Source organism: Podarcis bocagei, assembly GCF_964188305.1.
Source record: "Podarcis bocagei genome assembly, chromosome: 14".
Lineage (NCBI taxonomy): Eukaryota > Metazoa > Chordata > Lepidosauria > Squamata > Lacertidae > Podarcis > Podarcis bocagei.
Genome location: NC_138139.1, coordinates 32,407,615 through 32,424,596, shown reverse-complemented (window position 1 = coordinate 32,424,596; position 16,982 = coordinate 32,407,615). Strand labels below are relative to the sequence as shown.

General features: G+C 47.2%; 1 protein-coding gene across 6 annotated transcripts in view; it reads left to right on the top strand.

The window, feature by feature from the left end:
* Positions 1–51: 51 nt before the first annotated feature.
* TSC2 (TSC complex subunit 2) overlaps positions 52–16,982 on the top strand; it is a 45,510-nt gene continuing 28,579 nt past the window's right edge. For 4 of the 6 annotated variants that reach the window (XM_081170815.1, XM_081170813.1, XM_081170814.1 and 1 more), the window contains exons 1-17: positions 52–149; positions 2,506–2,669; positions 3,572–3,658; positions 3,779–3,889; positions 4,021–4,165; positions 4,915–5,032; positions 5,410–5,458; positions 6,635–6,760; positions 7,488–7,561; positions 8,420–8,546; positions 9,829–9,972; positions 10,977–11,114; positions 11,511–11,614; positions 11,753–11,834; positions 14,288–14,443; positions 15,597–15,713; positions 15,825–15,947. In XM_081170815.1, coding sequence (XP_081026941.1) covers positions 2,532–2,669; positions 3,572–3,658; positions 3,779–3,889; positions 4,021–4,165; positions 4,915–5,032; positions 5,410–5,458; positions 6,635–6,760; positions 7,488–7,561; positions 8,420–8,546; positions 9,829–9,972; positions 10,977–11,114; positions 11,511–11,614; positions 11,753–11,834; positions 14,288–14,443; positions 15,597–15,713; positions 15,825–15,947 — 1,839 coding nt within the window. In that variant the 5' untranslated portion in view covers positions 52–149; positions 2,506–2,531. Of the gene's footprint in view, positions 150–2,505; positions 2,670–3,571; positions 3,659–3,778; positions 3,890–4,020; positions 4,166–4,357; positions 4,492–4,914; positions 5,033–5,409; positions 5,459–6,634; positions 6,761–7,487; positions 7,562–8,419; positions 8,547–9,828; positions 9,973–10,976; positions 11,115–11,510; positions 11,615–11,752; positions 11,835–14,287; positions 14,444–15,596; positions 15,714–15,824; positions 15,948–16,982 lie in introns of those variants that run through there. The other 2 variants (XM_081170817.1, XM_081170816.1) reach the window with 2 other exon arrangements.

Below are 16,982 nucleotides of genomic sequence, written 5' to 3'. Positions count from 1 at the left end.
CCTCGCATACCAAGCCGGAAGTGGACCCGCGTTTCCGGTGGAAGGGGGCGGGGTCTATGGGCTGAGGAGGAGGAGGCGGCGGCGGCGAGTGGGACGGGGGGTGGGTTTCGGAGTATGTGTGTTTATGTGGGGGGCTAGGAGCATAGGAGGTGAGTAGCCTCACTGGGAGCAAGGGGTGCCATGGGGATAACAAGGTGCTGGGGGCTCTGGAGCGAATTGGGGGTTGGGAAGGAGGGAGCAGCAAGCCTCTTGCCCTCCCCTCACTGACTTTCTCCCCACCTGGCCTACCTCACAGGGTGGTTGTGAGGGTATAATTTTTTTGTGGGGGAGGGAGAAATAGAGACTGTGTGCACGTCCTGCCTTTTGCTCCTTGGAGGAAAGCTAGGATGTAAATAAATATGTAAACATGTAACGCCTGGATGGTTGCAAAGTTTGTTGTCTGTGGGGGACAGCCTGGCCTACCTCATCGGGTTGTTGTGACGATAAAGGTTTTGGGGTGCGGCTTAGACCCATGTGCAGCTGCATTGATTGGAAAAGGCTTAACAGAAATGGTGTTAAACGTGTAACAGCAGCTGTGACATGAGGGTGTTTTGTGGAGACAAATAATGAATTAGCTTCTGCAAAGACAGAGGTGGTGGTGGTGTCACCAAGATTTCCAGAGATGTCCTGGGTTTGTCTTACCTCCATGAGCATGCTAGGAGCAAATGGCTATGCATGTGTTTTGCAATCTCTTAACTTGCAGGCCAGTTTTAGAGAGGGGAAAGTGTGCTGCTAGCAAGCAATGCATTATCCCATTATGACACTGAGTTCTGCAGAATTTGTTGTGCATGGAAACAGCTTTCAGAATGGTGGCCCTCCTGCTAGTCTTCTCTTAAGAGTCTTATAGTGTCACTGAGATATTTGGACCAGCCAAGGTCTCTGGTGAAGTGGATGCAGCTGTATAACCTGCCTCGGGGTTGTGGTGAGGACAAGAACTGTAAAGCACTTTTATGTTGGGAGTAGCATAGTGGAAAAATACTCAAGATAACTATAATAAATGAAATAAGAGCTGTTTCAATAAAATCTGTAATAGTAGTAGTAGTTGGCATCTGTCTTGAGAGACAATGGAGTGCACCTCCAGAGGTGGTCAAACCGCTGCATTAGCAGCACTGAAGTGACCTCCCCTGGACCCAAGTCTGGGCAGTGTGTATGGAAGTCCTGGGCTGCCCAGATGGCAAGACCCTCTCTTTCTTGCTGATGTGGTCCAAAGGAAAGCAGAGCAATATGTTTGGCACTAGCTTGGCTGCAGTGAGTTGCCGGGAGGTGTACAAGGCGCCTTCCAACCGTCTTAGGGACTCTACTCTGGTTTTATGTACGGTTTACTCCTTAGCCTTTTCTTCTCCCAAAATTATCCCACAAGGCAGGTTGGGGACCAAAGGTGGACAGACTACCTCAGAAGAAGCATGTGTCCTCCACCAGAGTATTGTCCCTCTCCTAACACCCCATCTATTAAAAGAAAAGAGAGCTGTTTGACAATGGAACAGATGATCTCAGGAGGTGGTAGACTCTCCTTCATTGGAGGTTTTTACACAGAAGTTGGATGACCATCTGATTATTTAGCTGTGATTACTGCATTGCAGGGGGTTGGGCTAGATGACCCTTGGGACCCCTTCTAGCTCTACAGTTCTGTGATTCTATGACTTTGGTTTGCATAGCCTCCCTCCTGCCCCCAAAGACTAACAAATTTATTGTGATGGGGGCATTTGATTTAGTTATAGTGACTATGCCTGCTTTACCATGTCACTTTGTTCCTATTTCAGTTGGAAGATGGTTTATGAATCTTATTAAATTTATATATTGTCTTTCCTCCAAAGAGCCTAAGGCAGCATACACCCCCTGCCCTTCTGAGATAGGTTGGGCTGAGAGACAGAATGACTGGCTGAAAGTCACCCAGTGAGTTTCAGTGCTTGAGGAGAGAATTGAACCAGAGGCTTCCAAGTACAACACTTTTAACTGCTATGCCACACTCACTCTCTGTGGGTACATAGGAAGTTGTCTTATACTGAGTCAGGTCCTTGGTCCATCTAGCTCAGAATACTGACTGGCAGCGGCTTTCCAGCATTTCTGGGAGGGGACATTCCCAGCTCTACCTAGAAAAGCCAAGGATTCAACCTGGGAATTTCTGTGTGCAGAGCAAATGCTCTACCACTCCAAATATGATCCGCTCATAATATAAATGGATGATGTACTCTGGCTTTGCAGTCGGTGTCACATGAGGCTCCGATCCAGTGCTTGGCAGGTGCTTTGATGAGCATGTGGAACTACTCCACCCATTGAGCCCTTGGAGCAGCTTATGCATTCTATTGGGTGCACACATGGCACTGTCTTCAAGGAGTGGAACCTCTGCTTGTATGGAGCACACTGTGTATCTATGGAGCATCTGTGTTGCACTAACTATATGAAGAAACGTGGGGCTGTTGACTATGTTCTGCTGACGGTGCCATCCTCTGTCTTCTACTTGCACAGGTTCCTTGATTCTTTCTTAGTTAACGATGGCAAAGCCACAAAGCAAAGATCCTGGCCTAAAGGAGAAGTTCAAGAATCTCTTAGGACTTGGGAATTCCAAATCTAATTCCAAGTCATCGGAAGGAAAGCAAACGGAATTTGTTATCACAGCAGAAATACTCAAGGTAACACACGAATATACTGGATGCCTGATTTACATCAGGAGCTGGAAATTAAAAGAGGACAAAGGCTACCTAAGCAGGTTAAACACAGGAGGCAGAGAGGCAGTGTCCTGTTCTATGGTGTGGCAAGCCCAAGGATGGGTACAGAGCTAGGCAGGGCTCAGGCTGGGTGCTAGACCAGCTGAGGCAAGGCTAACAAAAGCTCAAATGGAGGCTGAGTCCAAGATAAGGTGGAGGCTACATCCAAAGTGTTAGCTTCACCCATGCTGGAAGGTGATATTTTATCTAAAGCACTCCAGCCTTTTCCAATAGCCTCTTACTGCCTCTGTCCTTATTGGATCATCTGCAGTGGAGTCCTTCATGTCAGAGGATAGCAGTGCCATATCCTCTGTCTGGAGGGATGCTGGTTCTACTGTCTTATCCAGTCTTATCCAGTAGCAGTGCTCCTGGGGTTGGCCCTCTGTGCCCTTCCCCTTCTGGTTCAAGAATCTTCAGCCTCCTCACTTGAAAGAGGAGCCTGATGGCTGGTCGCTGACAGACAAAACTCTTCCATTTCCACTTTTTGATGACACTGCATTTATCTACCTGTGAATTACGATTAGTGCCATCTGTTTGCTTGCTGTTGAGAGTTCTGGCAGTCTCTTTGTATGGTGACAATATGCTGATCATTGGCCATAACCCCACACAAGAAGAGATCACAAAAGCAGAGGAATTGTTTTATTTGAGCTCAGTGTTGCCATTGAGAAAGCACATACACATCTTAAATAAAAAACAAATTGGTTTAGATATTAATCACATTTTTACCCTGCCCTTGCTTGTGGGGCTCAGAACAGCATTTTAGCTGTGAGGTTATTTGGGCTGCAAGCAACTTGTGATGGTTTAAAGCTGCCTTCTTTTCCTTTCAGGAACTGAGCGTAGAATCTGGCTTGAACAATCGGATAAGAGCAATCGGTCAAATCTGTGAGGTAGCAAAAACTAGAAAGTTTGAAGATGTGAGTACATGGGCAGAAAACTGTTGAATGTATATGGAAGTTACACCAAAATGCCCCTTCCCCACAATGGACAGTGAGGTGTGAATGTGGGGAGTAACCTGGAGTTTTCTGTGCCCTCAGCATGCAGTGGAAGCCATCTGGAAAGTGGTTGATGATATGCTGCAGCCCGACCGACCAGCTGAAGCCAGGCATGCTGTGCTCCACCTCCTGAAGGCAATTATTCAAGGGCAGGTAAGACACAGAGTGCACCTGAGGCATGCAGAACCTAGACACTGTGAATGGGACTATGGACTAGCAGAAAACATGGTTTCCAAATTCCAGTAGCCACAATTTGTCAAGAAGCCACTCCTCTCATCTTTTAGGGCGAGGGGCTCGGTATCCTCCGAGCTCACTTTTTCAAAGTGATTAAAGATTATCCTTCTAATGAAGACATGAACGAACGGCTTGAAGTGTTCAAGGCTCTTACGGATAACGGAAAATGCGTAACGTATTTGGAAGAAAATTTGGGTATGTCCCCTTTTTAGCCACTAATTTAATCGTGGCAAATTCTTGCTCAGAGAGGAGAGTGACCAAAACCTGCAATGTGTCTTTGTTAATGGAACATTCAATTTACTTGTGCTATACAAAAAATACTTTTAGTTAATATGCTTTGCATGTAGAAGGTTCCCGGTTCAGTCACTGAACTGAACTTCTACGTAGGGCTAGGAGTGTCCCCTGTCTGCAACCCTGGAGAGCTGCTGCCAGTCAGTGTCAGCAAGACTGAGCTAGATGGACAAGACTGAATAAAAGGAACCAATGGCTCGACTTGGTATAAGGCAGCTTCCTTTGTTCCTGTAAGTTAACCCCCCAATAATGAATCCCAGATCTGAATCATACACACATAGTTTGACACCGAGGCAGGTTTAAAGGTCAATGAAATAAATACAGCAGCATATGTCTCCTCTGTGGGTGGGCTGGTGGTATTTCCTTCATGCTTGAGGACTTCCCAGGAGTACTTGGCTGCTCATTAGTGGAAGCAGAATGCTAACCCAGAAGGACCTTTGACCTGGTCCAGCAAGGCGGTTCTGATGTCCCTGCAATAAGACATGTCTGGTGAATATCTGGATGGGTCAGGTGGAAGCACGAGAGGTACATCTGTCACGGCTGTGAAACACCTTCTGGGGTTCAGAAAACAGGAGGTGTTACAGCAAGTTGAAAACAAGTTAATTTGTAGTGATTTTGTTTCCAGGCTGCATTCCTCTTTTCTTCTCCTTCAGCTGAATTTGTCCTTCAGTGGATGGATATTGGTTTGAATTCAGAGTTCCTGCTGGTGCTGGTCAACCTAGTCAAGTTCAATAGCTGCTACTTGGATGAATATATCACTGACATGGTCAAGTAAGGCTAATCTTTAAACCTTCTGTTGGTTCTAAGAAACCCTGTTTGAGGGTTAAATTGGCAGTCTGACCTCCATGTGAACCCCATATTTTCATCTCTAGGTAGGGCTAGGAAAGACCCCTGCCTGAAACCTTGGATTGCTGCTGCCAATCAGTGCTGATGATACTGAGCTAGATGGACCAATGGTCTGACTAGGTAGAAGGCAGCTTCCTATGTGCCTAATCATAAGTACATGTTGATGAAGGAGAATTTGGTCAGGGCAACCAGCTCTTGTATCTCTGGGATGGCGTGGGCTTCCTGGTAGGGTTGATCCCGTAGGTTTAGAAATTTTGCCCTGGAGGGCTAGATCTTTACTTTTATGTTTTTCTTTCCTACAGCATGATTTGCCTCTTATGCATTCAGACATCTTCTGCAGTTGACATTGAGGTCAGTAGTTATGTGTAATACTATGGGTGTTAGGACAAAATGCCATTATAAATAAGAGAGCAATATTTGTGGTGGTGCTTTCTTAAAACACTTCTACCCATTCTCCCTTCTGGTTCCCATGACTGGAATTCCCTCCAGAATCCTCTGGGATGTCAAACCTTTCTGTCTCAACAATCCCTCTTTGGAACCAACTTATTCTGTTAATTTGTCGTTTGTTGTCTCAAGTGGAAACAGTATTCCCCTTCTCTTGATTATTAGCAGTGGGGTTGTGGTTTGGGACAGAGTTGAAGCTGGACTGTAAAATCTCGGCTGTGGAACTCTCTTCCTACTGAAATTAGAGAGTTCCCCTTGCTGTTGAATTCAGATGCATGACTAAGATTTTCCTGGTTCAGCAGGCATGTAAAGGTAGTTCTCTGTTTGTTTCTGTCTGTTTGAGAGCCAGCGTGATAAAGTGGTTAGGGTGTTGGACTAGGACCTGAGAGACCAGGGTTCAAATCCCCATTCTGCCAGGAAGCTCACTGACTGACCTTGAGCTCAGTCACTGCCTCTCATCTAGCCTAATACAGCCTAGCCTGTTGTTGTGGGGATTAGAGATGTGGGTGACACTGTGGTCTAAACCACTGAGCCTTTTGGGCTTGCCAATTGGAAGATTGGCAGTTTGAACCTGTGCTACAGGGTGAGCTCCTGTTGCTCTGTCCCAGCTTCTGCCAACCTAGCACTTCAAAAGCATACCGGTGTAAGTAGATAAATAGGTACCGCTCCAGCAGGAAGGTAAACGGTGTTTCCGTGTGCTGCTCTGGTTCGCCAGAAGTGGCTTAGTCATGCTGGCCACATGACCCGGAAGCTGTCTGCGGACAAATGCCGGCTCCCTCGGCCAGTAAAGCGAGATGAGCGCCGCAACCCCAGAGTCGTTCGTGACTGGACTTAACGGTCAGGGGTCCCTTTACCTTTACCTTTAGGAGGACCGTATACACTACTTAAAGCTCATCAGAGAAAAAAAAGTGCATTTTTCTTTAAAAAAATTTGATCGTTCTTGTTATTTGTATTTCTTTTTTAAAAAGCACTTCATGTATTTCATATGGCAATGCTGAAAATTAAGTGTTTTGAAAGTACCTGAAATAAATAAGATTAATGATACTGTTCCAAGGCAATCACATTCCTTTCCCCCCTTCCCAGGTTTCCCTGCAGGTCCTTGACGCCGTGGTGTGCTACAACTGCTTGCCTTCGGAAACCCTTCCAGTCTTCATAATCACCTTGTGCCGGACGATCAACGTGAAGGAACTCTGTGAGCCTTGCTGGAAGGTCCGTTATCTTGCCAGTTCTCTGGGTAGAAGGCAGTTCGGTGGTCCTGGGGGAGAAAAGGCTGAATATAGGAAGCTATTTAGCCGTGTAGGCTAAATAGATTCATAGAACTGTAGAGTTAGAAGGTACCCCCAGGGGTCATCTAGCCCAACCCTCTGCAATGCAGAAATCCCAGCTAAAGAATGCTTGGCAGATGGTGATCAGACCTTTCTTTAAAATCTCCAGTGAAGGAGAGTCCACCACCTTCTCAGGTAGTCTGCTCCACTCTGTCAACTGTTCTTAGCATCAGAAACTTCTGCCCACTGTTGAGTTATAGAAACATAGAATCACCAAATTGCATAGTTGGAAGGTACGCAAGGGACATCTAGTCCACCCCCAGGAGGTACAGCTACTCCCAAGGCTTCTGCATGCATTCACTGTGCCGAAAAACCAAAGGTGGTGTTTTGCACCAAGATCATTCTTGCAATATCTTTTCCAAACTGTTAAACTTGATGATTCATTATCTTGCAACTAGAACTGTGCAAATCTTGTATAAATTTCTTATTGCTACTGCAGGGTTTTGTACCAGACTTTGCACTTTCTATAATTTTTCAGTGCATAAATTTTGTGCATTTCTTTTTTCTTTTTGTCAGTTTGTGTGTGTGTGTGCGTTCATGCATGTATGTGCGTGTGCAGAATTCCGAGGGATTTGCTTCCGTTTAACAACATGCTTCTGTTTGTCCTTCAGCTCATGCGCAATCTGTTAGGAACTCACTTGGGGCACAGTGCCATTTACAACATGTGCCGGATCATGGAGGACAGGTACTTCTGTGCCACCTGCTGAAACCTCTGCTTTCCCTGGGGCTGGGAGCAAGCGCAAAGTTGGGTGCCACGCTGGTACAAGAGAACTGCTTTAATGCTGCCCCAGAGATTGTAGGGGTACAGGGGTTAACCCCACTCTTGACATCCCAGAGCAGGCAGCTGGACTTGCAGGCTTTGCATGGACTGCTTTGTGAGACCAATGCTCAGTGGCGGTTCACTGAGGAAGGCTTGGATAGGGCTGTCTTAGCAGCTATCCCGACAGAGAGAAGAGCATGAGCTCTTGATATTTATCCCCCAAGTCCTACTACAGGCAACTCCCCATTTACACAGGGGTTATGATCTGAGGCACCGCGTGTTTAAGTGAAATCGTGTATATTTGGAACACAATTGAAAAAGCCTGCAAACGCCACAATCACTCCCTCCAAACCTCCTTGCTCAAACTCTCCGTAGGCCTTCTGAGTTTGCACTTGCAAAGGCTTGTGGAATTGCTAGACACTGTTTTTGCACCCTTTTTGCTGTTTCTTCTCTCTTTTAGGGCCGTTTTTGCTCATTTTCGTGCCACTTGCAGGTTTGCAGCGACGCACGTCCATGTGTGACTTGAATGCGCTTAAATGGGGAGTTGCCTGTATATCGTCAACACTGTTGGAAGTTTTAGAAATCCAGATGACACTGACCCCATAGGGCCAGGTGTGCACCGCAAGGAGGTCGGGAGGAGTGGACTTGTGCTGATAGGAGGGGGAAAAATGAAAGATGGCTCTGGCCCCTCCCTCCCCCTTTCTCACTGGTACTGATTTAAGGAAGATCCTGAAGCCCAAGTCTGAGACCCACTAATCATGGTCAAAATTCCCATGTTTGCAGGACCTACATGGTAGATGCCGCACTGCTGAGAGGGGCTGTGTTTTTCGTGGGCATGGCTTTGTGGGGAGCGCACAGGCTGCAGTCACTCAGGAATTCGCCAACTTCAGTGCTGCCCTCCTTTCTGAAGGTAATTCTGAGCCCTTCGAATCAGGGTCATGCGGCTGATAGATGGTGGAGGTTTAGATTTAAATCCTGGCTCAGGTGTGAAGTTTGCTGGGTGACCTTGGGGTTATTACTGCCTCTTAGACCAGGGGTCGGCAAGGTTTACTGGTTCACTCCAGTGAAGATCTTTCCGTGGGCCGGATTGTGCGCGTGCGTAAGTGTGCACACTCGCGATTTCCGGTGCTGCGGAAGCGAGTCCCCGTTCCGTGCTGCACCGGTTTAGTGCAGCGCATGGGGACTCGCCGAGCGGGTGGCTTGGTTTGGGGGCGGCTCATGGGCTGGTTAAACAACCCCCATGGGCCGCTTGTGGTCCATGGGCCTTAGGTTGCCTACCCCTGGTTTAGACTAACCTACCTCATAGGGTTGTTGTGAGAGGATCCCTGTACCGTGCTCCTCAGAGAAAGGTTAAAATGCAATAAACAAATCTTGGGGAACGCGAATTCAGAGGGAACCTATGGGCTACTGAGCTGAAGACCCTCTCCATAACGGTTGAAAAGATTGCTGTTTCTCTTTCTGTAACAAAGCTTCACAAGCAGCAAGGACAGAGGTTTGTTGGGAAAAACCAAAGATACCTGCAGTCACAGCCTGCTGTTTCATCTGTGACCACACTTCCGTTCATTGTGGTTCAGTTGCATCACTTACAGCCTTTTCACTTTTGGCTGCAAATTGTCTTTATAGTGAGTTTGCCAGGGCTCAGAAGTTCCTTTCTTTACTCCTGAGTAGCAGCCTGCACTTTCTGATCTTGCTTGTGCACCTGAAGTCTCTCTGGCAGTTTTCCCACACACGTTATTAGTTTTGGATGGCAGGGTTGCATAGCCTTCAGGCTAGTGGAATCTACCTTTTCACTATAAGCCATGAGGTGCATCACCTAAAACCAGGAGCAAAATCATGGGTAAGGAAGGTGGGCATAGAATTGCAAAGTGTGGGACTGTGCTCTGAGCACAGTCTGGGAACCCAAGCTTTCCCGATTTCAGCAGACTAGAAGGGGAAAAATACTTTTTGTTGTCGCTATTGTTACAACTGTTGGGAGTTGGAAACCGTTTCTGCTCTACGAATTACTTGGGAGGTCTTCCAGGAAACCTTGATCTCCCTTCTGACTACTCCAGTTGTATGGCACTTAACATACTTTTCTGGGCGCTTCCTTCTTGAAGTGTCCTAACCCAGTGGAAGCAGCAAATGGGCCCTCAGTCATTCAGGTGGTCCCAGTATGTCAGTTCCTTACTTGGGGCTTTCTCTCCCCCTTCCAGGCCATGACGAGTCCGAATACCATTGTGTCTTATGAAATAGTCCTTTCCATCACAAGGCTGATCAAAAAATATGGGAAGGACCTCCAGGCAGTCACTTGGGACATCCTCCTGAATATCATCGAGCGGCTGCTCGAGCAGCTGCAGGTAAATGGGAAGCCCCTTTTGTTTTATTTTTAATACTGTTTTTGCAAACGTAACAGAAAAAAGAGAACTATCACCAGCTGGCATTGCGAATAAAAATATTCTGACTTAAACATATTAATATAGAAAGTCCATATGTCCAAATGAGAGCAAAAATGATAAGCTATACTTTCAGGCGCAGAAAGGGCAGTGAAATCTTCAGACTGCTGAATAGCAGATGATGGTGATGGCGATGATGATGATAATAATGATGATGATAATAATAATAATAATAATAATGATATTTATACGCCGCTCATCTGACTGGGTTGAGTGCTTATTTTTCCAGGCTTGCAATAGTAGTCTCTGCAGCCATAAGGTCTCACAGAATCAATGTCCATTGTTCTAACACCATGGAATAGAATTTAAAGAGGCTATTTTGGATGTGTTCTGGGGGGAGGGGTGCAAAATGGCAGAGTTATTGGAGTAGGATTAGAGAAGGGTTTCACTTTCTTTAATTTCTAGCCTGCACCTGCCTGTTCTGTATCTTTCCAAGCATCAATAAAGGATAGAGGCATAGGAGACTCTGACACTCCCTTCCGAGTTCAGAGTCTCGTGGCACCTTAAAGACATCACAGTTTTTTAAATGGCGTAAGCTTTTGTGGACTCAGCCCACTTCATTACGTATATGAAGTGAAATCTTAGTTGGCAGATATATGGGGAAGAAAATTGTAAGGTGGAAGTTGAATTACAATGGAATGTGATAATTAGAGCTTAAATCTATGTTAACATAGGCACCCTTTTTATTGTTGCCAATTGGTGACATGGCTGAGATGATTGTATTAATACTTGTAGTGGGGCAGGGAACCATTGGCAAGAAACAGTCGTTGATAATACAGATATTCCAGCATTGGTAACTTAACTGATGCACATGTAGTGTGATAAAAGTTATTTTGTCTTGATTTAGCCTGCAAATGACTGCACTGAGATTCTCGAGGGCTAATCAAGTTGTGTTTTCTTCCTTTCAGACCTTGGAGAGCCCAGAGCTGAAATCCATTGTCCATGACTTGCTGACCACGGTGGAGGAGCTATGTGACCAGAATGACTTCCATGGCTCTAAGAAACATTACTTTGAGCTTGTGGAGAAATGTGCAAGTCAGAGACCTGTAAGGCATGGCAATGTTTGAGAAATTTCCTGTTGTTTCCTTAGGACTTCCTTAAAGAGCACTCAGTGGAGGGGCACAGGGAACTAAAACCTTTTCTTATGCAAGGGATGGGGAGGGGTGGATCCAGAAGCTGCCCTTCAGGGGGGATTTTGGGGGGCAGGTGAGCAGGGCCACTCTGGTTTTAGACAAGGGCCATTCTCAGCCCTAACCTGGACCTCCAAGGACCTCCTGCATGCAAGGCAGATGCTCTGCCACTGAGCATGGGACTTCCGCTACCATTTAATAAAGTGATGACAGATCACCCTTTATATATGAGTAATCCTCAGTTTACAATCTTACTTTGTTGAACTTGGATGTTTTTTTAAGTACTGGCCTGCCTTTCCTTTTGCTTAAAAGGAATCTTCTGTTCTGAACCTGATCACCTACCGAGCTCAGTCCATCCACCCCGCGAAGGACAGCTGGATCCAGAAGCTGCAGGGGCTGATGGACAGGTTCTTCAGGTAGGGACCCTGCAGCTCTTACCTGTGGCTCCTCTCCTCACATCTCTGACTTTCCATCCTCTGGATGTTGGTCACAACCCAGATGATTTGGGCTCCTCCTCCTTTTTGAAAACACCATTGTCCCTTTTTCCTCCTCAGGAATGAGACACGGAGTGCTATTCGCATCAAAGTTCTGCATGTTCTCTCTTTTGTCTTGAGCGTCAATAGGCAGATTTATGAGGTGAGTTTTCATTTTCACTCTGAGAAATGTTCTTTGGTTGATGTCAGACACATGTTTAAGTCTGGCAGAAGGTCACTTCCTTGAACTTCTATCAAGATAGGAAAACAAAATGGCAGCAGAGGACAAAAAAAAAGAGAGTTTTCAACCACAAAAATATATATATTATGTATGCACATGATGTTCAAATTCATCCGGTGAAATATGCTACTATTTAAAATTCTTAGTAGCTCTTCAGCTTCAAATGAGAATAGCATACCTCCTCACACTAGGACAACATCCTAATAACTAAAACCAACCTTAAAAATGACACGTTACTACCCTCCAATACCAATAATTACAGTGGTGCCTCGCAAGACGAAATTAATTCGTTCCGCAAGTATCTTCGTCTTGCGGTTTTTTCGTCTTGCGATGCACGGTTTCCCATAGGAATGCATTGAAAATCAATTAATGCGTTCCTAGGGAAACCGCCTTCAGACCAGGTCCGGGGACAGTCTGTCCCCGGACCTCTTCTGAAGGCTGGGGGGGGGGGGGGGACAAGGGCTTTTCTTCCCACCCCCAGCATTTTAAAAAACCCTGGGACAGCGGAGGACTTCTCCGCTGTCCGGGCGATCTTAAAATGCTGGCGGGCGGCATTTTAAAATCCCCCCGGACAGCGGAGGACTTCTCCGCTGTCCGGGGCGATTTAAAAGCCCCTGGGAAGGCAGGCAGGGGGGACAAAGACTTTTGCCCCCCGCCAGCCTTCAGAAGAGGTCCTGGGGGCAGCGGGAAGCGAAGCGCTTCGCTTCCCCGCTTCCCCCCGACGTCTTTTGCAGCAAGGGGCTGCGGGGAGATCGCTATCTCCCCCCAGCCCCTTGCTTCAGAAGAGGTCCGGGAGCAGCGGGAAGCGAAGCGCTTCGCTTCCCCGCTTCCCCTGGTCTTTTGCAGCAAGGGGCTGCAGGGAGATCGCTATCTCCCCGCAACCCCTTGCTTCAGAAGAGGTCCTGGGGGCAGCGGGAAGCGAAGCGCTTCGCTTCCCCGCTTCCCCCCGACGTCTTTTGCAGCAAGGGGCTGCGGGGAGATCGCTATCTCCCCCCAGCCCCTTGCTTCAGAAGAGGTCCTGGGGGCAGCGGGAAGCGAAGCGCTTCGCTTCCCCGCTTCCCCCGGTCTTTTGCAGCAAGGGGCTGCAGGGAGATCGCTATCTCCCCGCAACCCCTTGCTTCAGAAGAGGTCCGGGAGCAGCGGGAAGCGAAGTGCTTCGCTTCCCCGCTTCCCCCGGTCTTTTGCAGCAAGGGGCTGCGGGGAGATCGCTATCTCCCCCCAGCCCCTTGCTTCAGAAGAGGTCCGGGAGCAGCGGGAAGCGAAGCGCTTCGCTTCCCCGCTTCCCCCGGTCTTTTGCAGCAAGGGGCTGCAGGGAGATCGCTATCTCCCCGCAACCCCTTGCTTCAGAAGAGGTCCGGGAGCAGCGGGAAGCGAAGCGCTTCGCTTCCCCGCTTCCCCTGGTCTTTTGCAGCAAGGGGCTGCAGGGAGATCGCTATCTCCCCCCAGCCCCTTGCTTCAGAAGAGGTCCTGGGGGCAGCGGGAAGCGAAGCGCTTCGCTTCCCCGCTTCCCTCGGTCTTTTGCAGCAAGGGGCTGCAGGGAGATCGCTATCTCCCCGCAACCCCTTGCTTCAGAAGAGGTCCTGGGGGCAGCGGGAAGCGAAGCGCTTCGCTTCCCCGCTTCCCCCGGTCTTTTGCAGCAAGGGGCTGCAGGGAGATCGCTATCTCCCCGCAACCCCTTGCTTCAGAAGAGGTCCTGGGGGCAGCGGGAAGCGAAGCGCTTCGCTTCCCCGCTTCCCCCGGTCTTTTGCAGCAAGGGGCTGCAGGCAGATCGCTATCTCCCCGCGGCCCCTTGCTTCAAAAGAGAAGACCCGCTGTCCCCGGGGGCAAGCTTCGTTTTGCGAAGCAAGCCCATAGGGAAATTCGTCTTGCGAGGCAACTCGAAAACGAAAAAACCTTTCGTTTTGCGAGTTTTTCGTCTCGCGAGGCGTTCGTCTTGCGGGGTACCACTGTATTATACTTTCCATAGATCATGAATACAAGGACCTAAATTTTTACATTTTTTGTATGTTTCATTCCCTTGTATTTTCATTTCCTTATTTCTTACATGTTGAACTATGTTTTGTATTAAATAAAATTCATTCCTTCATTTGACTTTTTGACACCCTCAATTAAAGAGTTGTCTGGACCTTCCCCCAGCTTTCTGGCTTGCACCTTCTCAATTTTATCTTTATTCTAGTGCTTTTAAAATATTTCTACCCTGGTTTTTCATAAAACATATTCATCATACGTTTATAGAAACAGTAGAAACCTACAGTGAAAAATTACTAATACAGTATTAGCACAACTGTCAAAATCAATGTTCCACCTCTTTCTTTTACTAGCCTTGTTAGACCACTCTGTCTTAGCCAGCTCACAAAAGTCTTGTCCTGTTGCAGGAGGAGTTGATTAACCTGGTGGTCCTCTCCCAGCTGGCCCACATCCAAGAAGACAAAGACCACCAAGTCCGCAAACTGGCCACCCAGCTGCTGGTGGACCTGGCAGAAGGCTGCACCTCCCACCACTTCAACAGCTTGTTGGATATCATAGAGAAGGTGAGGCAGCTGTCAGCTCAGCTCTGGGCTTTGGCAGCAGGAGCTGTGCCTGGTTTCAGGAAGTGTCAAAAACAAGGGAAGAAATTGTGCTTTGGGGAGGGATTTGCACTATGAACTTGAGGAGCTTTGCTGGTTTGAATATCCTGTTTGGTTTTGCAAAGCTGAGAGTGTTTTTACAGGGGGGATGGCAGTGTGTCAATTTCGGGTAATGATCTAAAGACCTTTGCTGTTTAATTTTGCATAGGCATCATCAGGTGCTCTGTTTTGGATCAGGGTAGAAACCTTCAGTCAACAAATAATTTGTTTCTTCTGTGTTCCGTAGTCATCAGGACAATGGCTTGGTTATGAAACCTACAAATATTAAAGTATTAAGATTTCCTGAAGTGTGGGTAGCAACTCCACTGAAATCTCTGAAAATAAAGAACCAGATGGCATGTCACTGGGTGTTATGGACACAGCTAGCCACCTAACCAAGCTTGGCTATGCTGCAGCACATGTTAGCATATTCATGTGAAGTCTGATGAAAATGGAATCTGTCCTATTTTCGTGGATGAGACATAACAGCTATAAAATAGCTGATTATCAGATCTAAAAACTGACATATGAAACTCCTTTTGGGTTCACAAGCATGGAAAACCTCCAAAACAGCCTGTTGGTCCAGGCAAAGATACCATTTTGCTTCTTCTAGAGAGATGCAGGCCTCATTCACAACATGTAAAGCTCTATGATGCTACTTTAAACAGTCCTGACCTCCCCCAAAGAATTCTGGGAGCTGTAGTTTGTTAAGAGTGCTGAGAGTTACTCAGAGACCCCCACGAGCTGCAATTCCCAATCGTTCCCAGTGAATATGGATTGATTGTTAAACCACTTGAGGATTGTCGCTCCGGGAGAGGAAGAGAGGTCTGCTAACAGCTCTCAGCACCATTAACAAACTACAGTTCCCAGGATCCTTTGCAGGAAGGCATGACAGTGGCATCATAGTGCTTTAAATGTATGGGATGAATGTGGGTGTTGTTGCTTTGTATACTTTATGTAGCTCTGCTGTTGCCAGGGGTATTTATTCTTGCCACCCTAGCACTTTTTTTGCAATCCTTATGTAATTGCGGGCCTTGGCCCTCTGCAAAGCTTGTGTATGCTCTCTCTCCCTGAAAAGGTTGCTTCCCATTCCCTGCTGCCTCCCGCTGAACTAGAGGAAAGAGACTTGCTGTCTTACTCTGCTTCTTTAGAAGATGTGAAGACAGCAGTCCTGGGCCTTCTGGTCATTTTCCAGGTAAGTGACCAGGTTGTTGAGCCCCGGGGTGGTTTCCTCTTGGGCTTTTTAGTTTAAAAATAAATAAATTCTGGCTTTCCTCTTGACAACATCTTGCTTTCCTCCTTTCAGACAAAACTCTACAGTTTCCCCCCCAGCCACGCCACCCGCGTCTATGAGATGTTGATCCTCCACATTCAGCTCCACTATAAACACAGATACAGCCTCCCAGTCGCCAGCAGCATCCGGCTGCAGGTGAGGAATGTGTGTGCCTCTCAGTCCCACCTCCAAACTTGCAGGACTTGCAGGGAAGATGACAAGGAGGAGAGAAGTGGCTCCAAATGGTGCTTGCAAGGGGATATTGCTGCTAACTTTCCAGAAGTTTGTTCTGATTTTGTTAAGTCCTGAGATGCAGCAATGGGTGTGATGCAGGGCACAGAGATCTCCCCCAGCCCACTTCACCAACTGTACTTCCTCCCTCCCTTTGGCTTTTAAGATTTCAAGAAGGACACTGACAAACTGGAACGTGTCTAGAGGAGGGCAACCAAAATGGTCAAAGGCCTGGAAACGATGCCTTATGAGGAACGGCTAAGGGAGCTGGGCATGTTTAGCCTGGAGAAGAGGAGGTTAAGGGGTGATATGATAGCCATGTTCAAATATATAAAAGGATGTCATATAGAGGAGGGAGAAAGGTTGTTTTCTGCTGCTCCAGAGAAGCGGACACGGAGCAATGGATCCAAACTACAAGAAAGAAGATTCCACCTAAACATTAGGAAGAACTTCCTGACAGTAAGAGCTGTTCGACAGTAGAATTTGCTGCCAAGGAGTGTGGTGGAGTCTCCTTCTTTGGAGGTCTTTAAGCAGAGGCTTGACAACCATATGTCAGGAGTGCTCTGATGGTGTTTCCTGCTTGGCAGGGGGCTGGACTCGATGGCCCTTGTGGTCTATTCCAACTCTATGATTCTATGATTTGAGCAGGCAATACCCACGCAGTTTTCAAGCAAGGGCTGAATTCCTACCCCTCCCTTTTTCAATTATTCTGAGGAACTTAATTCCATGCTCAGTGTTTAACAGAGTGTGCTTTCCCCCAACTGTCACATAATCATACCCCTCAGTCCCTACCTGTAAATGTCTTGGATAACACACACTCTTTTATGTCCTATCAATAAATACATTTTTTTCTGTCTGATGGAGGAGGACACCCAGAGATGGGCAATTCCTCCCAGGAAGGGAGGTATAGGCAATTCCTATACCCTGCACATTCTGCTCAGTTGATTTTTTCCTACCATT